The sequence below is a fragment of the Melozone crissalis genome, unplaced genomic scaffold (genome assembly GCF_028551555.1).
Source record: "Melozone crissalis strain CALT ecotype California unplaced genomic scaffold, PUWL_Pcris_2 ptg000027l_1, whole genome shotgun sequence".
NCBI classification, from domain to species: Eukaryota; Metazoa; Chordata; class Aves; order Passeriformes; family Passerellidae; genus Melozone; species Melozone crissalis.
Genome location: NW_026535805.1, coordinates 24,494,663 through 24,517,600, shown reverse-complemented (window position 1 = coordinate 24,517,600; position 22,938 = coordinate 24,494,663). Strand labels below are relative to the sequence as shown.

General features: G+C 42.2%; 1 protein-coding gene across 3 annotated transcripts in view; it reads right to left on the bottom strand.

Annotated features, from left to right (window-relative positions):
- The window catches only part of PGBD5 (piggyBac transposable element derived 5), a 316,445-nt gene that overhangs the window by 271,705 nt on the left and 21,802 nt on the right, over positions 1 to 22,938 (bottom strand). For all 3 annotated transcript variants that reach the window (XR_008483195.1, XR_008483194.1, XM_054279561.1), the window contains exons 2-3: positions 18,754 to 19,181; positions 10,872 to 11,006 (exon numbers count right to left, since the gene is read on the bottom strand). Coding sequence is in view for 1 of the 3 variants with exons in the window: in XM_054279561.1 (XP_054135536.1) it covers positions 10,872 to 11,006; positions 18,754 to 19,181 (563 nt within the window). In the remaining 2 variants the exon portion in view is untranslated. The remainder of the gene's footprint in view (positions 1 to 10,871; positions 11,007 to 18,753; positions 19,182 to 22,938) is intronic.

Sequence of the window (22,938 nt, the reverse complement as noted above, 5' to 3'; positions counted from 1 at the left end):
AAAGTTCCTCTCAAGGGCCTATTGCTTTTAAACCAATTCAGGTTAGCTGGCACAGCTACTGATAAATATGGCATACTTCACCTCACTTCTGAGGCTCTGTTCACTGTTGTGCAGTTTGAAGATTGTTTGCTTGGCAGGAATAGACTCCAGTCATAGCTGGGATTACATGTTATACTGAATCTGCATAGGCTCCATTGCTGCCAGCAAAAGGAGAGCACGGGAGCTTCAGTTTCAAGAAAAGCCAGTGTAAGATGACCAGAAGGAAATGACCCATTACCTTCACTGCATTAATATTCAGATTTATTTCCCATTTGCAGTAACCATCAGGTTGTGACACAAGTGTGTGTGCACCTCCATAAATGAGCAAAATGCACACCCAACCAGCCAGAACACCCTCATCAAACTCCCCAGGCACAGTGCTAACACTCAGATCCTTTACATAGATCCTGATTTGGAAGCAACCCACCAAAACAGTTTGAACCATGCAGAGGGAGAAAGTGTGTAACCCTTTGTTTGTACGCAAGCCTTCTATTTTATTTCATTGACAGTATTTTAGAAGAATAACTTTCACCTTTATAAAGTTCAACACTTAATAAAGCCGACTAGGCATCCAACCTTCATCTTGCTCTAAGAACTAGCAGAAATAACCAGCTGGAAAGAGAAATAAGAGGAAGCAAACACTGTACTCTGTTACTCAAATATTACTGTAGTATTGTGGAACTTGCAAATATTTAAATAAATAAACAAATGCAAATTCAGAAAAACTTGCCCAGGCCTGCCTTCATGACTTTGGCTCTGAAATACTCAAATCTTTTATGAATTACAGAAAATTTTACCTGTCAAAGAAGAAACTGAAACTTGTTCAGTATTCAGGGGCAGGGAAAAGTAATTTTGCCTTGGTTTTTGGGGTGATATATCCACAACAACTTCGTTAAATTTGTTTGAGAATTCAACCATGCAAAACATGCATCATTACTTTTCTGTATAGATTATTTCTCTTACCAACAGACACTGTTAAAAATGAAAATTCATAGCAATCCTCAGAGAACAAAAATGCTCATGTTTGCACTAGTGCTTCGAGTAATTTGTAACTCAATGATCTTAGAGAAGAACAAATTCAATTAAACAGCATCTCTCCTTTTAGATGGTGCATCTCCCAGCACTAGTATTCTGCATAATATTCCCTAGCAATTCATGCACCATGGAATAGAACTCAACAGAATGTGTTACATATGAAATTTCTGGGAAATTAGACATAATTTGTATTTTGAAGGAACTGACATGCTGAAAACAAAGTTGGTGCAAGGACAAATACACACTAATTCCAAAAACTAAAGTGTATATTAACAGGAGGTCTTAAATACACCATTTATGCTAAAAAAAATTATAAAATTAAAACCCCTTTTATTGATAGAAACAGCTCTCAGATGAGAACAAAGACAGCAATTTTTGCAGCCTCCCTGATTCTGCTCCACTAATTTTGGATGGCTGTCAAATTAGTGCTTTCTCCAGTTCTAAGACTGAGGACTAGCTAATTATGATAAGTCATTTAGGTTATTAATCAGGGCTCCACAGAGCCAGTGGAATGCATTCAAAGAACAGACTGTTCCAAATTTACAGCAAAGGTATTTAGTGATTATTGGCAACAAAACTAAGATTAGGTTACTAGTATGTCAGCACAGAGACCACACATCAAACACTCAAAATCTACAGGCAGGGCAGTGGAGACAGAAGATGCAGACAGATTAGTTTTGACCTTGCATTAGCAGATAAGCTGAAAATAAAGCAGGAAGTCTCTCTAAGTCTATAAAAGTGTCTTACCTTACCTTCCCATATCCAGTAAATCTTAGAGTCTCTCTTGCTCCATGCTTGCTCCATGTTCCTTGTAGAGTGCTGCCTCTCCAAGGGACAGTCCTCTGGCACTGCTGCTGTGCCAGCTGGTCCCTTGCTGTGGGCTGGTTTGTGTCTGCAAGCAGCTCCTTCAAAGAGCCTGCCTACCGTGCAACTGGCCACTGAGGTACCCCTACTTTCATATGAAGATGCTACATACTTCACAGGTTTTGTTAGCACAATTCCCTGTGCATCTGGCTGTGAATCTCAACCCCTTGCTCTGTTCACCTCCCCAGTGACCATTATTCCAATGTCCATACCCACTGCTGAACCTTTCTTCCTCCTCCAATGTTAAAATATATTTTCTCCTTGGGCAGTTCCTTACCTATCCAAAACCAGCCTTTTTTCTTGGCACAGTATTTTGTGTTTTGGAGAAGCATCATTCAAAGCTTTATCCTGCTCAGCTTTATTGGGATGATGGGTGAGAGCAGTGGTGTTGGAAAGCATAAAGGCTGCTGTGAAACACTGGCTGTGTACAGATAACTGGCAAAAGGATGGCTTCAAATATCTTTGCAATGCCTAGTATCCCATATGGCCTTCATTTTCCCTCATCCAACTTATTTCATTCTACCTCAATCCATTAAGATCCTACCAATTGAAGCCCACAGCACTTCTGCCTTTCTGTAATGCAGTAAAAGTGTTATTTAGTAGTCAGGAATCTGCATAAAAAGCACCAGTTTCCAGAAATTGACTGTTAGACCTTCATAGGCACAGTTAGACACTGCTCCCCCAAAATGCTTGTTAGACCATTCACTACACCTTCTGGTTTGTCCTGGGACATTAGAATTTTGTGTTCTTTCCATGTGCACAAACAGCAAGATATCATCAGAAGTACAGGCTCAACAAGTGTTGCTGGATAACAGGTGGGAGCTGCTGGCAGCAAACATCCTCTGCTTCTGTGCAGGACAGCCCAAGCAGCACTTCTGGAATATCCGCAGAGATCTCTTTCACTGTCTGTCTTTTCTAATGGCTACCAATACATTTGGTCTACAGCAGCAACTGGGAAAACCTGTATGGATGGATGTGACATCATCTGTCTTCGGAGGTGACCATGGGCTGAAGATATTTAACATGCAGTGCTTTTTCTATTCATTCCTCAATTATTTGTTGAATATTTGTCAAGTATCTATTGTTTATCAGAACAGTGACACGCTCAATTGTGCCTTCTCTCTATCTGTGGCTGCCCTACTGCACCAGATACTTTCCAGTATGTTTTCATTACCTTCTTCTGGAAAATCCATAAGGTCTCACAGAAACTGAGTAAAAAACTGAACACTTAGGAGCAAAAGCTACATCTTGACTGCATATTTAAGAGAATATGCCCTAGAAACTGAAATATTGGTGATTTTGCTCATATTTAAAGCTCAGATGGTGTATTGAAAGCACTTGAGAATAGCACATCCCAAATACTCCACCTTCATACATAATTGAAGCACCCCAGGGTACAATTCTCAAATGAAACAGATGACATTTGGAAGCAAAAAAAAGGGCAGAGATAGTAATAAACAGAAGGAAGATTTTGAAAGATACATTGTGCAAAAACATTTCACAAAGGGCAGATGCTAAACAACCACAAAACAGAAGCTATGTTTTTAGATAACAGTTATAAAAGCAAGATAAAAAAGTAAAGTAGTCATGACTTTTCGATCCGTGATATCTATTGAAAAAATAACTTAATTTTTTCTACAGGCTTCACAGCCCACCCACAACTGTGCATTCCTAGCACTACTTTCTAGATCCCACCTCCGTCAGTCATCCCCTCTCATCCTAAACCTCACCTTTAACTGTTGCCATTGCCAACACTGCTGGGAGATTCTCCTCTCCAGTTCCATCCCAAATCTGCTGCAGTTCATACCCTCTGCTTCTTTAATGATCTCTTCCCAGACAGCTCTTGTCTAGCAGATATTGGCACCAGTGGTGGTGGCTCTTACTGAACCCAGATTTTTCATTTGTTCTAGCCTCTCTTCATTTTCTTCCTGCTACTCTAAAGGCTATTTTCTAAAGGGTATGCAAGAACATACCGTTTTCCCAACCTGTTCCCAGCTAGTTCCTGGTGTTCCTAATAAAGCTCTTTACTTGATCCCTTTTTTTTCCCTCTCTGCATTCTACTTGGAATGATTTCAATCTGCATTAACACTCATGGATGCAGCTAATATCTTTGTGCTGTGGAGTGACAAACATCTGTTCTGCTTGCACATATTCTTCAAATTTTCTAGAAAGATCTTTGTGAGATCATCTGGCAAAAAGATGCTGGTAGAGTTGACAATGCAAGTCCAATGTGGCTTAGAGTTCTTTGCTTTTATTTCCTTGATTTCTTTGTCACTGAGGGCACAACAACATCTTACCTGCATGGCAGATTGACAACCCATGGATCAACAACTCATGGATCAACAAATGCAGATTCTTCTCTGTACCCTCTCCCAGGCAGCCACATCTAGTTTAGGCAGATTCATTTTCTCTAACAGCTCCAGGTAAATAATTTCCTATTCTTTCAAATACCTAAGAACTGCCTGGCTTTACTCCCAATTACTGCAATCATCCTTCTTTACTTTGGCCTTGCTGCAATGTATCTTGACATCCAGACAGCGCTTCAGCCCTCAGATGACTTGCCTAACCCTTTGCTTTAGCCATGCCAGCCTTCTGCCACTTCCCTCTTCTTTGCAGCATCAAAAGGAAATGGGGCTGGAAAATGGAGACAAGCCTTTATAGTCTAGGCTTCCCCACTGATCTCCTATACTATGTCAGTGTAGTGATTCCTGCTCACACTTGCCCTGTGAAGCCAAGCATCCAACAACCAATGTCACACAAGCCCACATTTGCCTCTTTCCATGCTCTCTTCTCCTGCCTGGTTGGAATCATCACCATCTCAGCAGAGCTCTTTACTTTTGCTCTTCAAAGCCTTTCCTAGAAAGGATGCAATCCCCAAAATGCAATTGCTAATCAATGCATCGGTCCTCTTTCTTCTTAATGCTACTTTTCCAGGCTCCCTCTTGTAACTGGCAGCCCAGCTCAAGTCCATGACTTAGGCTTCACTCTGGTGCCACACAATTGCACAACATTGGCTCAGTTTTTTCTATGAAAATTACAGCTGAGCTGTGAGAAGGTGTGTAAGTGGGAAGATATAGAAGTGATGCAAGGCAGGAGCAGTATAAACTATCAGAAGGGCTGTAACTGTTGAGGGGATAACACACAGCAGCTCAAGGAGGAAAATACATTAAAAGGGTGTAAAATCTTAAGGCAAAACCGAGTGACAAATCAGTGACATCAAGGACCCAGCCATTTCCAAGGAGGAACCACAAGGCTGATGACTGCCTGGCCCATGCAGGCTCACCAGGAGTAGGGTTTATACTGGCACCTAGCAGTGTGTTAGTCCCAGAGCTCTGCCATGTGCACTAGCCAAGAAACACTGCTGCGCTCAGCCTGCTTCCAGAGTTCTCTGGGCAGCCAAAATGTGTCTGAACTAAAGAGATTTGCTGTAGGAAGCTTAAGGCTCTTGAACTTAGATCCTGAATTTCCTAGAGCAGAGAATTTTTTTTAGTTCTGCTTATTGCACCCAGCACAAAGGGATGGGATCCATGAGGAGCATTCCTACAGCAAACCTATTAAGTTCACAAAACAGGGGGCTCTGGTGCTTTAAGTCTCCTTACCAAGCTAAGTTGCACTAAGAATAGCTGCAGAAAGGACACAACCATACAGGTAGTTTTATTGTCATAAACTCCAAGCAGCTCAGATAGGAACTAAAAATAACTTGCATTCACACTCGAAAACAGACACTAAGACTGCATGTAAGACAGATACTTGCATTAGATCACATCTAGATTTGGTTTCCTATTCATTTAGAAACATAGTAAGATTGTAACGCCCATAAAATTAATAGGACTGGCCCATCACACATGTGCAAAAATACCTTTCCAGTTAACACTGGTGAGCAAGAGGATAATTGACTTTTAACTGAGATCTGGGATTCTCAGATGCTGACATTACAGAACCACATGCATTAAAAGCCAAAGCTGGGTGGGGGCCAGAGGAAGAAAGTAGATAGGATTTTCCAGTGGCTGACAAAGGAAGGTGATCAGATTTCCTGGGATCCCCTCACCAACAAAGCCTGACCTTGAGAACCTCCTCAAAGCAGCTGCTACATCTGTGTGTTCCAGATGCAACTGTTCTAGCAATAGAGGAATTATCAGGGCCCTGTTTAAAGAAATGCAAGGGCTCAGACTAATCTCTAAACAGAACTTGCATAGGCTGAAACACCAACATTTCTGAACAGCTTATTAAACAAGTGCACAGATGGCCAACTCTCCTGCAACTCTGACCTTGAAAACAAAACTGACTCTAGGTTTATTTACCCCATTGACTGAATGCACTTATGTGGTATGTTGTGAAATTATAAATTCTTTGGGGCACAATCTCAGTTTCTCTAAATTCTGGAAGTTCTCACTCTGTAAAATCAATGGGGTTATGAAGTATTCAAGCTGGCTGTAGCTACTCTGTCTGACATGAACTACAGCATATACTATAGAAGCATGGTGTTTACATTGTTTGGGGGGGTTTTTTTTGCTGCCACTGAGAGCTCTGCCATTGATCTGTGGAGCAACCTCAGACATCTCCCTTCACTGAGACTGCTGCTCTTTGCAGAAAGAGCCCTTTCTCACCCTCTCAGGTAGTGATCCAGGTTTTTTTTACCCTGATCCAGGTTCCACTCTTTAAACATGGCTGTCATGCAAATCACTGTTTCTTCAGGACCATAGAAAGACTCAAGATGCAGAGACACGGTACTTTTCCTTACTCTGTTCTGACTCATCACTTCATGGGAAGCAGTGGAAGGCGGAAACTCAAAGTCAGTCCCAGCACAAGGACCTAAAGGACTTCATAAATCTGAGTAATATATTTCACAGAGATATTTGTGAAAATGAAGCGCACTGTTGCAAGAATTTTCTGCCAGGGAATAAAAGCAAGTGCAGAGTCCAGATATTCAGGGGCAGGGAGGAGGTGTGGGAAGGGAAAAGTCTCCAGTATAGCCTCAAAAAATGAAATTAATCTCAGTGCATAGGAAAGGATATACACATCCGTAAACTAATTTTTTCCTCACCATGATACCAGCTTTTAAAGCAAATAATAATGTTGATGAGTTAATTCCATTACTGCCTATCAGAGTGATTAATATTGCCTGACTGTCCCTTTGCAGTGCTCTCTACCATCTAAGTACTGCCTTTCATCTTGCTAATTGATGGCTCTTTGGGTCAGGGACTGTCTGAGGGTTACATTTGGGCTATGGATGGGTCTGTGCTTCAGGATGAGGCACTATGGGAATACCTTGTTCTGCCAGCTCTCTGTGTGCTGGGGTTCACCAGCATCCTGTGGTTACTTCTCCTGCAAAATGATCAGAAAACCTTCTTGTGCAGGAGGAGCTATGCAAGGACTAGGCATCACTTAGTAATAGTTACTCATAATCATGCTCATTCCTTTAGAGCCACACAAGAATGCAAACAGAGAGCATGATATGTCTCACCAGGAGAAAATAACTAGCCCTGGTAAGGAATTTGAGAATTTTCTTCATCATTTTTTGATGAGCGATATTGCTATATCTAAAATGAGAAGTAGTCCTACCAATCATATTTATGAACGATTTTTATAATCAAGTGTTCCAGATTTTCCAAGAAAAAGAAAGAAATAAGAACTCACAAAAAAACCTGACACAGCTGGAGTTTTGATTTAAATAGCATGACTTACTATTTAAATATACTCTAAGCAAATACTGTAAGAAAGACTTTTAAGCTACTTCAATAATTTAAACTGCAATCAAGACATTAAAATATTGGTTTTAAAAGTGTCTGCATGGTAAGTAGGGAAATAGAGGTGCTAAGCAGTATGTAGGGAGATAGACTGAAAAGAAACAAGAAATGCAAAGAGAAGATGGAGCAGAGAGGCACACCTGAAGTCCTGCAAGCTGTGTTTGTTGTTCCCCCTGAATCAGAGAGAAAGAAATGAGAAGGCCCAAGCCCTCTCCCACAGCAGCTGCTGCCACCTTGATGTCCAGTGTCAAGGGCAGATGAAAAAGGCAATGGTATCAGGGCAGTTTTGCCACCTACTCTGCCAAAGTCAGCTCTCCTGGAGCCCTTCTGAGCCCTCTGAGAGGTTTTGCTTGTGTCCCCAACTGCAGCAGACACATATTTCCATTGTTTGAATAATGTGTCCTTCCTGCATGTTCCCACTTGGCCAGCTGACCGTGAAGAGATGCTCAGCCAACAAAGCTATTCACTGCAACAAGATGCTCTGCTTGAGATTTTCTGAAGCAGAGATATAATCTGAAATTGTGCATCCATTTTAAAACAATTAACTGTCAGAGTGCAGTCAAGTTATCTGGAGTACAGAAGACAGAAAATTAGTGTAATATTCAAACATGATTTATATTATGAATATATAAGCCTATGCACCTTCTTATGTCCACAAGCAGCACTTGAGCTTTATGCCATTTCTGTTCCATTAATGGCTTATTGGGCTAGATTTTTAACCAAACACCATTTCCTTAAAAAAGTAAATGATGAGCCATTAAAAAGAAGTGTTTACTCATATCCAAAAATTTGATTCAAAGGTTTGTTCACAAGAACAAGCAGGAACAGGAATTTGAGGAGACAAGCAGCTGAAACTCCTAATATTAACAACTGACCTGTGAGCTGCCAACCAGAGTTCACACAGTGACTCAGCATGTGGCACATCCATTTTTCATTAGGAAAAACCAAACAATCTTTTTCATCATAGGAAAAGCAGAATACTGGGAAAAATAAGATGTCTCCTCAGATGCAATTTTTTTTTTAATACCAGGCTTAATTCAGGACTGGGGGACATTGTTTTTGGCCAGGAGCATCACCTCTTGAGGTTCCTTTTGTCCCTGAAAACCTGTCACATATAGGTCTCTCCTCTCTTCTGTGTGGGCCTATCTTTTACAGATACATATTATTCAGATTTTTGGAACTGAATTATCCTGATTTATGATGTGTTGATAGTCTTATTTTATCTTGAATAAAAGGACCTCAATGTCATCATGTGGAAGCAGTGAGGGAGGGAATTCACCCAGACAGTATTAAAGAATATGTATATTTTGAAGGTTTTTCCAAGATTTGGCAGGTGATAGACAAGTCAGTCCTTAACTTTTAGAAAACAAGTTCTTTCTTCGTGATGGCAGCTTCACAAGAGATGGAAGGAAAGGTGTGTACATAAAGGGAAAAGCAATGGATTTATTTATGGTTTAGATCAATTTTCTCCCTTTGTTTAACACAGGAAAAAAAATCAAACCCTCTGTTTTAATACTCTAAATACACCAAATAACCACCAAAAATGCTTTGGATTCTGCAAAACTGTTTGTAGGTGTGACACATAAATGAGCAAAGCATTTCAATCACATAATAATTGAAGTTGCCCATCCTCCCCATATCAGGTTTTTCCATTTTAGCATGAAGATATAGTCTTTTTCACTGGTCCCTAAGGTCCCTCTCACCCAGTCATTTCAGCATGTTGATAATGACAGCCAAGTCAAGGAATGAAAATAGAAGGCAGCTGGTAAGATAATCCTGGACGTCATCCGGATGCAAGTGAAGCATGAGCATCTAATTCATTAAGGGAGTGGGAGGATTAGGGTGGTGCTGAGCATCTATTCTGTTTAATTTGACATTCCATTAATTTAGCCTCTCAGTGGACAGGACAGGAGGTGCAACATAATTATGGCTCAGAATCTGAAACCTCTGGCATGTCTGAAGACTCATTAGTTTTGTGGCAGTTGGCTGGGGGGAGTGTGGCAAGAGATGAGCAGACTTTGTGCTCGCTGTGCCCACTTCAGTAATAAATTGCATGTGGGACTGGTGAAGCTCTCCTTGGAGATCAAAGACACTGCCTCTATATAGCAAATTATTTTCCAAGAGCTTTGAGAGCAGAAACTTCCAAGGATGCTGCACAAGGTGAGTTTATTTTGTATCAGACAAAATAGATGCTTTAAAACTTAGATGGAAGAGGAAGGATCCTAAATGTCTTCTCAGAGTGAACAGCATTGCTGAAAACACAAACCTGTGTTCCCAGTGAGCTTCTTTTCCTGCACATCTACTCAAACAGTCATAATGATTCACCAGCCAAATCCTGCTCTGAACCAATGTTCAACTGCAGCAAATCCACAGGCCCTGTTCTGACATGTATTCAGCCTTAGCAAGCAGTGTGCACATCCTACCTCTGTACCACCACTCCGGAACATGTGGGATGCAACGTTTTCACTGGAGCTCTTGGGAGAAAGAAATATTGGTAAACATCTGCCCCCTCACCTCTAAGCATCAAAATAAATGACCAGATTTTTCAAGGGCTCTCAAAATACATCAGCTGTTGGGGAATCTGAGAATTTGAGATGTTCCCAATGCCTTACAACAATACAAACAAACCCTTTAACATGCCTCTCACTCCAGCTATCATCTCACCTTGAAGTCACATCAGATTTTCTTGCTTTAATTGAGAGGTAGATGTGTGAAAAGATGTGTAATAGGGGCCCCCACTAATATGTTTCTCACAGAAAAATTGACATCTTGGTACCATATTGATTTAGTCTATTGGACACCGCTGGCTATCACAGGTGCAGTGTTATAGAGAAAAAATCTGACTCATTCAAAATTACATAAGTCACAGTACCTAGACATTTAGATAAACTTAGGATATACAGACAGACCTTTTAACTGCATTGCAATGTAATTAGCTGAAGGCTGGCAGCCAGATGGACAGCATCAGAGACAGAAACTCTCAGTTAAATCATACAGCAAACAAAGCATCAGGAACTTGTCATCATTGTCCTTCACATCTCGTATCCACAGGAGTCAGAGGCCTCCGGCATTCAGACTGCAGCCCCCAGCCAGGTAACCAAGGGAAGTGACTGTTACCTCTGCTCCTGCAGTACATTTAAGGCCCTGCTGGGACTGAATGAAGACATTTGAAGAGGTAAAACCCACCTGGCAGATGAAACCAGTGGATGAGCACTGCCGAACCCAAAGGCTGAATTTCCTCTTTTTCCTCTTGCGCAGCTCCCTCTCTGTACAGGTCGCAATGAAAACAGGATCCTCATCTATCAGGGGCTCATGTAGTACCTGCAAGTGGCAAGAAAAGAGGCAGGGAAAGAAATGGAAGAATGCATGATTGCTAAAAAAGAGGTGCTTTAATTGCTTTCAAGGAAATACAAACCTTGCTGTGCCTGCGTGCATCACCCCAAACAGAGAATGAAACCCATTTTTGTTTGATGCTACCATCCAACAAAAAACACAGCCTGGCCAAGCACACCCCATTATGAATAGCTGCTCTACACATAATTTGCAAACATTGCAAGGCACAGCTCTCACTTCTTACTATCTGCTACAATTCAACATCCCTCCAAAATGATACAGGGGATGGGGCAGGGAGAGTGGATTTTTAGCAGCATCCTTCTCCATACTTCTTCATAAGTTTCATATTGTTTGGCGGAATTTTTTCCACCCAACCATCCCCTACAATTTGTTGTAAAGTACGTTACTTGGTTATAGCAAAGGAAAAGACATAATAAAGAGAGAGAGAAATTAAGGGAAGAAAAGATGCTTTTTGCTGCCACTTGAGGAGGTGGTGAAGAGACAGAAAATATTTTTCTTAGCAGCAGCAGCTTTAGGGAAGTCTCTCTTGCCTCAGGAGCTGAAAAAATTGTCAAAAGGAGGCAAAGATAAACCACCAGAGGCAGGAGTAGAAAAGCTTAGACAGACTGGAGCAAGCAATGAAGACCTGTGAAAACGAAGAACTTTCTGCATTCTGCATTCAGATGATGTAAGTGGTTCCCTGTTTCTTAAAACAGTTTTGTTACACTTCTCTCCATTAATTTAGCAGCAACACTGAAGTGTGCTAGGTATCACACTGTGGAACTCACCTACGGCAAAGTACCAGTAGCTCCCCAGAGCTCATGGGCAGCTGTGCATAACATACACACACCTGAGTGCACCATGTGCAAGCTGTTTAGCAAGCCACTTGTGAAAGTACAAAGCCTTGCAAACTGTTGAAAGGTCTCAGCTGATGAATGCTGGCCAAATTCAGCCACGTACATCTAAATCAGAGCAAGTCTCTGCAGGCTCCCCTCCTTGTACGTGTGGGGAAAGCAGTCCCAGCAGGCCATAATTCATACCCTTGTAAAGACATGCAAAATAGTCAGAGGGTTATAATTTAAAGGAGTCTGTTCTTTTCCAGTGACCATCCCTCCAGGAGACAGGCTCAGACACAGGCATGCAGAGGCTCCCACCCTCAGACAAAGCCTCTCCACACCTGCACGTGTGCTGCTTTAGTGCACATCCATGTAGTCAGTGGAGGAAATGAGAACAAAGCCACACTAAACCTGGGAGTGACACTTGTAGGAGAGATGTGGTGGGTGAGCAGTTAAGCACCAGAGATGAGCAGCTGCTTGCCTCCTGAACACAAGATGTTTGCTGAACATGATTCTGTCAGCCCAAAATAGGCACCCGTGCCCTCCCCACGCACTGATGGCTGCACACTGTCATTTATACGCACTCCACTTTGCAACGACTCATGAAACATTCACAGGACCATCTGAAAGCACTCTTGCAAAATGTTCAAATTATACACCAAAATGCAGATGTGAGCAAGGAGAGCTGCACACAAAGCTATTTGTTCTTCCAGCTGCAGCTGCCCTGTTTCCCCACTGAAGCCAAATCTTCCTCTCTCAAGGTTCACACAGAACACAACCCTCCCTATCTAAAGGCCACCTGGGGCATTTCTTTCTGCTTCTAAAGTGCAGAGGGAAGGGGCACATTCTTGGGATAGGGTTGGATACATGGTTAAGAATTTCTCAGCTTCTGGAAAGGCTCTCTTACCTGCTAGATCCCATTGAGTGGTGTGGCTCCACTATTATAATCTCCCCTGCTGTAGGATGGAGAGCAGCAGAAAGAAAAGGCTGTAAAAGCATCACCTTAGGACACCTTCTACCCTCTGTCATTACCTTCTTTCCGTCTGCACCACAGCATCAACTCTCCTTGCATCAGCTCAACTGCATCCTGTTTACCCTTCACACTCTTTCTGCCTTCTATGACACAGTAAGGCCTGTCAGCCTTACATCTAGAAAGCAAATCTGAATATTTAAAACCTCTCTCCATCTTCCTTTTCTTCCTGCCCATGCTCAGCCCTGCCTTCCCTCCTTGGTTCCTCTGTACTGAATTTAAGTAATTTCTCTGTAAGTTCCAACTCAACTTTTGTGAAGAGGGAATAAAAATGTGAACAGACTCGGGAAAGATTTGCTGTTGCTGCAAAGACAAAATGTGGACAGGCAAGAAAATGAACTGAAAACCCTGGAGCTTCCTTCGGAGAGTGGAGGACACCCACTCCACATGCAACCACTGCTTCAACGGCTGTAAAGAACTTTGGAAGCAAGGCACTGTATGGGCTGTGCCTGCCCTTGGCACTGACATGGTGTTTTTAGGACAAAAGTTGGCCCTGTTGCTACTGGCCCATCCTATTAGTTTGTTCACCCTCCTGTATTCTCAGTCTCCCTGCTTTTCCTGTAATCTCAAATCCATCTATTTGGCAAATCCCCATGCAAAGTTATATTTGATCCCCCTCGATTCCCCATTCTTGCTGTTGCAGCAATACACACTTTTACAGGAGTGAGCTTACTGCCCCCATGGCATATTCTTTCCTGCTTCTCATCTTCCTTGATGAAAATCTACTTTCAGGCTTAATTACTCCTACACGTATTCCTGGCCGCCTCTTCACCATCTTTTTCTCACTCCCCAAGCGCTCTCCTCTTCCTATTCTGACTTCCTATAATGCAAGATCGTTTGTGGATTTCTTCATAGAAATCATCCCCATTTTCTTCTCTCAAATTCCCAGTTCTGTTCAGATCTCAGAAGCTCTTCATCTAGTTGCTTTGCTCCTCCAGTGCTATCTCTCCTCTCCTCTCATAGTAATCCTTATCCCTGATAAATCTACCTGCCAAACCTTCACTCTTTGGTTTCCCCTCAATCTGTATTTGCACTCCAAGTGTTGCAAAGGCAAGATTCCAAGATGGGACTCCATCAATTGCTCCGTCCCACAATATCTTTCACTCACAGAACAAAACAGCCACTGTCAGGAGTGCCTTTCTTTCTTCTCCATTTTAGACCATTTCCAATGCTCTTTCCACACCAAAATTCCACCCATCCTCTCCCACAGAGTCCAAACAGGCTTGTAGACAAAGCCTAGAATCACTAAGTCTGTTGCACTTGGAACCCCTGGACTCCATATACTTAGATAATGAACCAGCATATCCAGGAAACATCTCCCCCTGAGCTCCATGGCCATCCACAATACAGGCTGTCTCTTCAGCCTGTCTCCTGGAGAAGCTGCCTCAGCTTGCCTTGTCTCTGGCTTTTGGTGGGTACCATCCAGCTGCAGAGGCCCCTTGGTAACCGTGTCTGGATGCACAGTCAGTCATTCCTTCTGCAAGGACAGCTTGTGCTTCTGCCTCTCTGCTCCAAAGCTCCTCCTGTCTAATCTAAATTCTCTTGCTGGTGTCTGATATCTCTGCTTGCATATCTAGCTGCCAGTTCTGATTCCATTATGCTGCATTTGAGAGCATCTCCCTTCCCTTAAGAACCCCTCAGTATTTCCTTTTTTGGTCATTGCAGCCGTCCTTCTCCTCCTGCTGCAGATATCACTGGCTAGTGAATCTGAATGTCAGTCTTTACCTCCTACTTGCAAAATCTCCTCAGCCAGGCAATGCCTGCATTTTCCATGCTTTCTGAGTAAGAGCTCTAAAATGGCACTCCTTTTAGAGTAACAACCCACCCAACCAGACAAGTTTACATCCAAACCCCTCAATCATCCTGCAACAGTTTTACTTTTATTCAACATAACGCAATCTTCTTCTACAGACTGCTGCTGGAAAGCCATTTTCCTAGTCAGTCACACTGACCACATCACTTTTCTTTATTTCTCTATCATAGTTCTTCTCCAGTATATCAGACAGATTCTTTCTATTCTCATTTTTGAAGTCCTGCTCAGCCTTTCCACATTTTACAGCTCCTCTCTGCCATCATTCAAAGGTTAACTCTGACTTCCAGTGGAGCCATGATTCCATGCTCCTCTGCCCGTTTGTTCAGTCATCAATCAGTCCTCTTAAGAAACAAAAAGTCAGTTCTTACAGCACTCCATTACCATTAGGTAACTTAAAAATAGCAATGAAGTTTCATCATTTTCTGCTGCCAAACTCTCCCTAAAATCTGGCATCACAAAAGGATCAACTGGCCAAGAGCTACAGGACATCAGAAATTTACCTTGCAACTCAATATTCCTATTGCTCCTCTATCTGTCTTTCTCTTGCTCATATTTGTCTTATACTTGGCCAGCATTCTCTGAATATTTATGTATTTGTGTCACTCTCACAGAAGCTCTAAAACAGAATGATTGCCATTTGGGACCAGCACCCTCAACTCCTAAAGAATCATTTTGAGAACAAGAAATCTGAAATACAGAGGTACAGCACAAGCAAGGTCTTATAATTTGGAAATACCCAACATCAAATGAACATATAAGCATGAGGACAAAAAAGCAGGTTGACCAGCCTGGTTTTGCCCCTCTGTGTTTTCAAAGAGGCTGTCATCTAAAGCTGTGAGCTGGTTTGGAAGAGCTATGTTGAAACTGCTTAGCTGTACTCTATGATACCATCAAGAGTGAAACACAAAGAAGCTGCCCAGTAATTGGCCAAAGTTGAGCACCATGCCCTTGGAGCAGCAGGTTGGACTTACATCTCTCTTTTTGCCAGGGATTCACTCCTGCTGGTGACTGTTCCCAGGTGATATTTCACTGGGCAGAAGCAAAACTGTTTGGTTCCAAAACATCAAAGAGAAGGTACTTTAGAGGGAGAGGGAAGCAGAGAGAGCCTGGAGTTATGCTCCTGACCTCTCCCACACCAGTCAGGGGCAGCCAGAGACAGCAATCCTGTCTAGCCACATCCTGCTGATGAGCATATAAACACTCAGCAGGCACAGAAGGATATTTGAGCAGTGATGTTATTTTCCCTGAACTCCTCTGGTTTCTGGAATTCAGTGTATATCCTTGGCAGGTGAGTACCCTTGAATTTGTTGCTCTATACCTCCCAAGTGCAGGCAGGGCATCCTCCCTGCCTTCAGGCTTGCAGACAGTAGCACAGCTACAAAGCTAAGTAGCAAAGAAATAGCACTGCTTAAGAGAACAGACCCAAATCACCACCTCTTGTTGCTTAGGTAGAGGTAGTGTTTATTTATACAGATGATGCTGAGGAGGGATAAGATGCAGAGAATATTCCTGTCATTTGTTTTACCAGTCTAGGTCAGAACACCATTTTTTAAACTTCAGAAACTACAGCTAGCACTGCTGATGCACAATTAAAATGTTCTGGACTTTCAATTCCTTCATAAGCTGGAGAGTAATTATTTCCTTTTGTTTGCTCAGTATATTTAGCAAAATAATTATAATTCACTAGATTGTCTTCTTTGTTTTGGTATGCTGGCATAGTTCTTTCTCCCTGTTTCCTTTCATAGCAACTGTGGTGTTATTTTTACAGGCACATTTGGGTGGGGGGAGGGGGTCACAGACAAGAAAAAAAAACCCTAAGTATTTTCTGACAGAAGTTCCACTTGAAGAATATTTTCTAGCTCTCAAAAAAGAAAAGATCAAATCTATAGAAGAAATAAGTGTGAAGGCAGATGTTGTACTGCCTGATGGATGCAGATTGTTCCTGCTCTGTCCATAGGGGTGAGTTAAACATGGCATCTTCCTAATCTGTGCTCTGTGAGTCCACACTGCCAGAGGAAAAAGTCAGTAACAAGCCTACCCATAAGCCCAAACAGCCCTGCTGCATTCAACAGGAGCTGTGATTTAGCTGTTTGATGCCACTTACAAGAAGGTAGCATAAAGCTTGTGGGTCAGCAGCAAGCCACCCAGGCACCACAAGTCCCATGTTTGAGATACAGATGTACCTTAAGCAACAAATACATTCTGAACTTGGGATTTCAGGTATCACTGATCACAGAAACCTGGGTCCCCCTTTCCAACTGGCTTTCAGAGGCAGAAATTCCAAAAGCCCATCTAAGTGGTTCTTTCCCCTCATCTTTCCATTTGTTTCTTTGCAACTGTCTTCTTATTTTTAATTGTTTCTGGTATTTCTCAGTGGGCATTCTGGGTTTGATGTCTGCATTCAAGACAATTTTCAGGGAGAGGTCTTTCCTGCTGCTTTGAGCAGATGGGGTCCTCATCTCTTGAGACAAGTAGTGTGCTGCCCTGACTGATGGCACCCAGGAGGATGTCACGCACAAGGCTCCCTTCAGAAGGAGGCCTGGAACATCCCCCAGAAGCCTTCTGGAGGTACACTAGGGTATTTTTAACAACAGATTCAAAACCTTATTCTTTCTCACAGGGTTATTTTTGAAGCTGTATTTTAGTGCTTTTTGTTCCACTCAATATCACTGAAACACACTGCATAGAAATCGCTGACGTAAAACACTGACAAAGGAGCACAGAAGTGGAGGAGGAAGGAAGAAAATTGGGCTGTCTCTACTTCTTCCCCCTTATTTTTTTTAAGTAGCATCTCCTTACCAAGCTCAGGATAATAAAACATTTTGCTTGTGAAGATTTAGATGTTTTGCCACTGCAAACAGGGTGCTATGATTTTATCAATTCAGTTCTCAAGCCTTACTCGGGATGGGGAATGGGAGAAAGGATATACATGCAAATAAAATCTTATCCCTTAATGGATTTGCACTCACAGTGTGTGCCACAGCACACCATTATAAGCATTTGCATTAGGCACAGTGATCAATTTCTGAAGCCTTTATCTTCTGTCCATTGAAGTTAACAGCCAGAAGGATTAGATTTCATATCTTTAAGGGAGCTCAGTCCCAACAATTCCATGTTTCTCATTGCCTGTTTTGTCTTAATGGAAACATACCTTGCATAGCTCAGTGAGAACACTCTTCCCTCCTCCCTTCTCTACCTTAACAGCTTTTCAGGCAGCTGTGCTCTCATGGGTTATATAGGTATGATTTTTATTGTCCATAAAATAAACTGTAATCACTTGCCATTTATTTTAGGCACACTTCAATGGATGTGTAGCATCTACGCCTTCATTAATTTTGTGCAGTGCACAAAAATGGGATGCTTCAGAAGGGAAAGAGGAAAAATAAGAGGACTATGGATACAATACCCTTTCCAAATGCTTAAGTGAAATATTTATGTTCTGGAAATAGAGAATTGATTGAAAAGTTATATCAAGCAGTAACATATTTCATGCTTATCCCATTTTCTTTCTGGATTTCTGAACACAACCAGTAGCAACAGCTTCAAAAGCAGATAATTTGTATTGAATGAAGTTTAAATAGATTATGATGAATATGAAAATATTTTCACCTGTCTCCCTTTCCAGTCATGAGGAAGCAGCAGTGTTACTGGACCATACAGCAAGCACCTACTGCTAAGGTCAGGGACAGCCACCTTAACAAACTCAACTCCTCCATCCCTCCAGCCCAGCTGCACCAGCTCTGCCCCTTCTACCCCTGCACAACCTGCAACCTCCCATCCTCAGGTTAGCAAAACCTAGTGCCAGCCTCACTGAGCAGTGTCCAGGCTTGCTTAGGTCACTAAAGCAAACAGCTGCAGCTCAGAGAGCACCATTCCCACTGAAACCTGTTTGGTGCCTGCACTGACAGACACTGATGGGCCCTCACACAGGACAGTGCTGCTTTCTCTCTTGCTTCATGGAGGCACTGCAGCTTTCCCCAGGCAGCTGTGCTGTGCACTTTCTGTCCCAGTGAGACAACCAGGTCAGATGTGCCCTGCCAACACCTTAACTCTTACCTGGGCTTGTGAAGGTCTGAAAGCAGAGTCAAAGCCATTCTGCAGAGAGTCCAGAAAAGGCTGGATTTTGTAGAGGCTATGCGTTGTCTGGCTCGAGCGGAAGGCCACAATGTGGAAGTACTTCAGAATCTTCTCAAACCTTGATTGTGTCATGATAAGTGCAATGCTCTTGTTGCTGTAGAAGCCACTGCTCCAGATGCTGAGAACAGACTCACAGTGGTGGATGCTGGTTGATATCATGTAGCCTAAGAAGGCCTTCATTTCTGTCAAGGTAACATCAATCCAGGCATCGTCACTACCAAACCTCTCCTGGTATTTCTTTGCATACATGTTGGTTTGGACCACCATATTCTTTAGTACATTGTCAGGGACAAAGAGCTGAAAAAAGTCCATGGCACTGGCAGTCAAGGGCATTTTTCGTGTTGGACCTAGGATAAAAGAAGGAAAGATAGGCACATTCTTGATCACCACAAGGCACATCCAACACCAGAAATTAAAAGCATGAGTAATTTTTCTCATGCAAATGATGGTATGTACCCATTGCCTGACAAACTTCACCAGGAAACTCCCCCTCCCCCCCATATTCTTCCTCCTGTATGGTTCTATACACTCTGAAAAGTTTCTCCTCTGCTCTGCGTGCTCATTACTTTGCAGCATGCAGGTTTGTGAGACAAGCAGGCATTTTATTTCTCCACTTACACATTACCTGCAACTTTTATCCTCAGCACTGTTTTGGACTCTTTCTGGATAGTTTTTCATTGGTCCATATGCATGTCAAAGCAATGCCTTCCTCCAAACAACCCAGAAGGACAATGTGAGTCCTCCAGAGGCAGCACTGCCCTCATCCCAGGCGACACAATTCCAAGGCTTTATAACCTGATCCCACCTTCCCTCCTGCACCTCCAATTCCTGCCTAGTTCACTGTCATAATTCTGTGACTTTCATATCTGCCCCTACTCCACACAGAGTCACATACAGGTCTATGTGTTTTTGAGTTTTGTGCCTCTGCCACCACAATGGAGTTTTATCCTGCACTCTGATATTCCCAAGAAAGCACATTACCAGAACAAGTCACAGCTACCATGTGGCTAGTGTCACTGCCCCACATCACAGGGAATATTTTTAGCACTGTAATGCATGCAGTGGTCCTCTTCCTCCCATAATGTAATAAGCCTTGCAGTCCCATGCTGGGACTACTCTAGCATTTCACTGATCTTGCACCTTCTCTGCCAGTTTCAACTACTTCATAAGAGGAGGGTGATAAAAACAAAAAGGAGGCTCTAAGGACTGGCAGCACTGTATAAGTTCAGCCAGTCAGACACCACATTACACTAAACTGAATTAGGAACATCAAACCCACAATACCAGGGATGCAGTATTTAAAGCCCTCTCTCCTCTAATCCCTCCCACAAACTAACCAAGCTCCCTTCCAAAAGTAGTAGTTTTCATGCTTGCACCTTGTTTTAGTTATCAGGTAAGGTCAGGGAACATTCTCTTTTCTACAGAAGCAGTGAAAACCAACACCATGAGCTGAGGAGCCTCTTCAAACCCAGCAGACAGGGGAGCACTTAAAAGCAACTCTACACTCCTGTGAAAAAGACAATGTCATGGGTATAATCCCAAACCAAGAAATACTGCACCTTAGTCCAGCAGCCTTTAGCCCTAGAACTGTCTGAAATACTCCTCCTTATCAAAAGCAGAAGGCATACAGCTTCTCATTTGGAGTTGTGCCCAATGAGAGCGAGTCTTTCTTGCACTACAGGGCTGTCTGGATCTCACATCAGCTCTCCCAGCTGCATCAGAGCATGAGATTGACCATCACACAAGCTAGCTCTGCAAAGATCCACTAGCACGTTGCCCAGGTCGCATTCTCCAGCACCCTTGTATCTCAGTTCACATTCCCAGTCACAGCAACAACTACAGCTCGCAGAAATTTTCCATGAAACAGAACTACAAGGAATTACACAAATATGGTGGTTGGACATGCTCTTAAGCCTTAATGTTCGAGTGCACTCTGGTGAACTCAAGCTACTAGAAGGACAACAAAAATAGACTTTTTAACAACATCAAGACTTTTAAACAGTAAACGTTCAGATTGCAAAGAATGCCAAAAAGCAAACAAAACTGGATTTTTTTAAAATAAAAATCTATCTATTTAAGGATTACTTTCTAATTTTAATTTGTGAGATTGAGAAACTTTCAGCTGAAAGCACATTCCTCTATATTGTAAGACCACAAGAAAGAGCCTTGCACAAACCATGTTTTGGTAAGAACAGAAAACTTCAGCTTAAATGATAAAAGGTTTTCATTACCAAGTGAAAACTATGGGGCTAGAACAGATATATTTACTTCACCTTAACTGCTAGTGCAATAATAAAGCTGCTTAACAAATGTTTTCTTCTTTTGATCAGGAGATTTGTTTTCTGCTAGCACTGGCCAGCACTGTTTGAGCTCACAAAAGATGCTCTATGCATGACTCTGTATCTTCATTCTTCCCCATAACTTAATCAAGTTTTTATATTCTACAGTAGGTATGGCTTTCTAATAACAACACATGGAACAGAGTGTATTCTAGTTCTATATGAAATCTTGAGTAACTATCAAACTCAACTCCAGTGCTCAGGCAACCTTCCAGGGAGCACACAAAGTTAGTTTTTAAATACCTGGCTTCAGAAGCAGAAGCTGGGAGTAGGGGTAATATTTTAAATCTTGTCTACAGCAAACAAGAATTCATAAAACATCAAGGCTTACAAAGTGAAATATCTTGAGACTCGGATATGGACAATAGGTACATGCTGGCCTCCATCTTCAGGGAGGTAAGAGCAGTCAGAAGCACAAAAAATGTAATTTTGGTGTAACAAAATTTTCAGCAGCTGCACAAGTTTACCTTGATAAGTGATACCTATACAGGATACAATAATCCTTCCTTACTCACTAGTCCTGCTCCAGACACAAAGAACCTGCTACCTCCTCTCCTTCCTGGAATAAATATACAAGCTTTGTATCTCATTGGTCATGCAGAACCCACACAGCTCTAAAAAAGCAAGCTGAATCACTTTCTGACTCAAACATCAACATAATTGTTGATTAAATAAAATTATGAAAGCCCCTGTATAATCTCATTGTCTTAAAAAACAGCCTTTATTGGCAAAGGCTGATTCATAATTTACTGATATGCAATATAACAAGAGCAACATTGAATTTCAGTAGGAGAAGAAGTGAATTTTTAACATGAATTGAGTTTTGCATAGTTAATGACCAGCCTAAAATATTTAAATATGACTTTCTAAATACACAAATATATCCCATAGAAAGAGCCAACTGTCTGCATAAGGAACTTAAATAGCTAATTTGTACTTTTAAAGGATTTTTTACATTGACTTAAATGGCACTTACCCAGAAAATACTGATATGAAGAGTTTCAGTGTTTCATGCATGTACTGTTTAGCTTTCAAAGCTTTACTCAGACAAATGAAAGAGTGACTTTGCCTAGTTGTCCATTCTCAGAATGATTATACAATTATAACTGTATGTAAAATTCAGATTTTTCTCTCTCCTCTGCTATAGAGTGTTTGCATGGAGAATATATTTACTTTCATAGGGTTTCTTTAAAAGCCAGTCAGGATTTCCAATACAAATTACAGAGCAAAGTGCAAAAGCACTCTTGGAGTGTCCGAACATGCAGCCAGACCCAGTACTCCATGCACAGTCAGGACAGGGACAGAGCTCTACTGAGTAACCCCTGATTGGGCAGCACACACGCCAGCACCAGAACTTTGGGCTTGCACTAAGTGACCTTGCAGGATGTGGAAAATAACAAACTTCTGCTATGATACAGCCTACACACATAAGCTCCTCTTCCTTCTCACTCTGTCTGCCAGCAAGAACTTGCCTGTGCAATCTGCAGCAACCACCTTGCAAGTCATTACTGCTATTTTGACTCGCTGGTTCCATTTTCTCCTTTGCACTCAGAAGGGATGTCTCCCACAAAGAGACATCTCCATTTGTAAGAATAGTCTCAAAATAAATGAAAAAGCGAAGCATGAAAAGCTATTTGTGTGTCTGTGCTGGCAATGTGACTGTGAATAGAAGCTGGCCCCTTGCCCTGGAAGTGTGAGCATTACAGAGCCCGTTGTGGCTCAGCTCTGCTCAGGGCAAACTGCAACTGCCTCGCTGCCCTGCTGT